At 36.0% G+C, this 3,578-nt stretch overlaps 1 protein-coding gene across 1 annotated transcript; it reads left to right on the forward strand.

Annotated features, from left to right (window-relative positions):
* The first annotated feature begins 430 nt into the window (after positions 1-430).
* Positions 431-3,046, forward strand: LOC115955275 (receptor-like protein 46). The gene has a single exon (XM_031073349.1). It carries the CDS (start codon positions 478-480, stop codon positions 2,857-2,859), a length of 2,382 nt encoding a protein of 793 aa, XP_030929209.1. The 5' UTR covers positions 431-477; the 3' UTR covers positions 2,860-3,046.
* Positions 3,047-3,578: the final 532 nt, after the last annotated feature.

Consider the following 3,578-nt stretch of genomic DNA (forward strand, 5'->3'; position numbering starts at 1 on the left):
TAGACGCTAATTATTACTATTTATTTAATAATTTAAATTTAAATTATTAATCTTCATCAAGTCTTGCATTTAACGTGATAATCCTACTAGTTTTTATGATATTTCTCATCAAGTTCTCGATAAAAAGCAGTACCTTCTTTTTACGCGGATTGCCCGCACACCCACCTACGGTTTCACTTTAACTTTTAGTTTTATTTATTTATTTATTATTTTTTGACTTGACTTGACTTGACTAGACTAGACTGAATCTTTTAATTTTTTTTTTTTAAAAGAAAAAGAAAAGAGAAAACTTGACTATGTCGTACTAATTTTATTCAAAAGTTACTGACTTGTTTAAATCCAACTTCAATTATTGCTTATTTTAATCATTTTTCACGGTATTTATAGAGTGAATGACCACGCCCTGATCAGTACTAATTTTACCCAACGCCACTCCTCCCATCTGAGTCCGTGAACAAAGAAGAAAGGAACACAAGAATGGCAAAACTCCTCAGCCTACTAATGTTTATACTTTTCATCTTCTTCTTCACCCCTACTCTCTCTTGTCCTCCTGAATGTCAAAAACAAGCCCTTCTTCAGTTTACAGCCTCTCTCGCCAATCTTACTGATGATCAGTTAAAATTATATAATTCCAGCTCAGATGGTTGTTCGTTCCCCTTTGTCAAGTGTAGTTCGAGCAATGTGGTTGAAATAGTTCTGGGGGACCTCAACCCTTTGCGGACACCATGGCGAGTGTGGACTTCCACCATCTTGACACCGCTATTTCACATTCGAACCTTGACATCCCTTGACTTGTCCTCCAATGGAATACAAGGAGAATTGCCACGCGACGGCTTTGCCAATCTAAGCAAATTAGTTCATCTTGATTTGAGTGGCAATAACTTCAATGGCTCCCTTCCTTCTCAACTTTTTCAATTGAGGTCTCTTCAATTTCTTGATATGGCTCACAACTCATTCCATGGAAATATCCCCCCGGAGATAGAGAATATGACAAAGTTGAGCTACTTGTCTTTTAGCGACAACAATTTCTTTGGTGAAATTCCAACCTCGATCGTGAGTTTGAAGGAATTGAGAGCATTGGACTTAAGCTCCAATTCATTGTCATTGGAAATTCCAATTGATTTTGGCAATCTATCTAACATAGCCTATTTGGACTTGAGCTGCAACAGTCTCACAGGTACAATCCCATCATCCATACAGAATTTGAAAAAATTGGATACACTTAAATTTATAGACAACTTGCTCAGAGGAGAATTCCCATCCTGGTTGTTCGATATGAAGAACTTGACGAGACTTCTTATCGGTGGCAATAATCTCATTTGGAATAACAGTGCAAAGACAGTGCCAAAGTTTACGCTATCCGAGTTGTCTCTGAAGTCCAGTGGTCTTGCAGGAAAAATTCCTGATTGGATTTCTACACAGAAGACTCTTGTACATTTGGACTTGAGTGAGAATCAGCTGGAAGGAATGTTCCCACAATGGCTTGCTGAAATGAAAGTTGAATATATAAATCTGTCAGACAATCGAGTTACAGGTTCTCTCCCAACTCAACTTTTTGGCCCTAATCTACAAGTTCTTTCCTTGTCTCGGAACAATTTTTATGGAAAACTGCCAAGCAACATTAGTAATGCCATTGGACTCATGGCTCTTATGTTGGATGGCAACAATTTTTCAGGGAAGCTTCCTAAATTCATCTCCAACGTTAATCTTTGTTTATTGGACTTGTCGAACAACAAATTCTCTAGCAACACTCTACCAGATTTTAGCTCCAATGTCAATCTTCGAATCATTGATTTATCTTCAAATGAATTCTCAGGTGAAATTTCAACAGACTTTTCCCAAACAACTTCATTTCTCTCATTGGGAAAAAATAAGTTTAGTAGCTTCCCTAGAAATCTTACTCATATGAGCAACCTTCAATACCTAGGCATCCATGACAACAAAATCACAGGTGAATTGTCAAATTCTATCTGTCAAATATCCACCCTTCAAATCCTAATTTTACGAAACAATTCCCTTCAAGGCTCAATCCCTGATTGTATTTTCAATCTTCCTAGCCTCCAAATTCTTGATCTGTCGACCAACCATCTTGTTGGAAAAATCCCTACAAATCTTGGAAATCTTACTGGTATGATTGAAACGCCTGGAGAAATCTTTTCTAGGTTTGGAAATATGGAAACCGCCAATTTTGGAAGTCTGGAAACCCGAATTCTTTTTATGCTTGGAAATTGGAACAAGCCAAAACGTGTTATGTCATTCAAGACTAATGATCTAATTGTGAATTGGAAGAAGTCAATACAAGGTTTGTCATTTGACAACCTCAAGGACTATTCCTTATTAGACTTGTCAATGAACCAACTTTCTAGTGAAATTCCAGCTTCATTAGGAAGTCTGAAGGCTCTAAAAATTTTCAACATCTCACATAACAACCTTTTTGGGAGAATATCAGCAAATCTTGGTGATTTAGAGAATCTAGAGAGTTTGGACTTGTCACACAATAATCTATCGGGCTCTATTCCACAATCCATAGCAAGGCTGCTACAGTTGACTATTTTTGATGTGAGTAACAACAAACTCAAAGGCAAGATTCCAGAAGGTAGCCAAATAGATACAATGAATGATCCAAACAGTTATGTCAACAACAGTGGGTTGTGTGGAATGCAAATTCAAGTGCCATGCTCAGAACATCATTCGCCAACAAAACCACCAGAGCTTAAGAGTGAGGAAACATGGTTCTCATGGGCAGGAGTGGGGATTGGATATGCGGTTGGCTTCTTTGTAGCAGTGGAAATCTCATATCTAAGTAATCCCTGCAAAACCTTCAATTATTGCAATCAACAAAGAAGGCGAAGTGTATAAATTTCAGGTTTCCTACAAGTTATGCAAGTAGTCTTCTACAAACATTGTTCAGAAAAAGGTGTTTTGTTGTTTGTGGGAGATCCCGTTACCGTTTTAGATTGTTTGGTTATTGTTTTTGTTGTAGTATAGTAGCCAGTGAGGTCTGTCTCTTATTGTCTTAGTGTTTCTGCTTTTTTTTTTTTTTTTTTTGGTTATGTTTAAGTTTTGTTTGTTTGTTTGCACCCTTTCCGCACGTTGTACTGTTGCTTTTTATTTTATTTTATTTTATTTATGTAGGAATACTAAGGTTGAATAAAATCTAACTTATTCATCTAGAAATATACACACACATATATATATATATAGAAATACACAGACAGATATATGTATATATATATTGAAGGGGAAACAATTGCATTTTGTATTAAGGAGAAAAGGCACACCAGCAGAAGCAAAACTAGGGTGAATTCGAGTGAGGAAAGGAAAAATATGATATCCAAATTGTCTTTTATTGGAGAATTGAGCAATGCCACATTACATTACATGTTGTGGAAGTTGAACAATTAAATCTCATATGCTTGATATGGACACAATTTTTGCCATAATTTTTTTTTTTTTTTGAGAATACTAAGTATTTTTAATACACACATAGGGAGAGGGGAGAATGTTTTTTTAAAGAAATTTACAGTGGCGTATATCTAAAACATACACAATTTTTGCCATAATTGATATAATTGGTT

This window comes from Quercus lobata, chromosome 8 (assembly GCF_001633185.2).
Source record: "Quercus lobata isolate SW786 chromosome 8, ValleyOak3.0 Primary Assembly, whole genome shotgun sequence".
NCBI classification, from domain to species: Eukaryota; Viridiplantae; Streptophyta; class Magnoliopsida; order Fagales; family Fagaceae; genus Quercus; species Quercus lobata.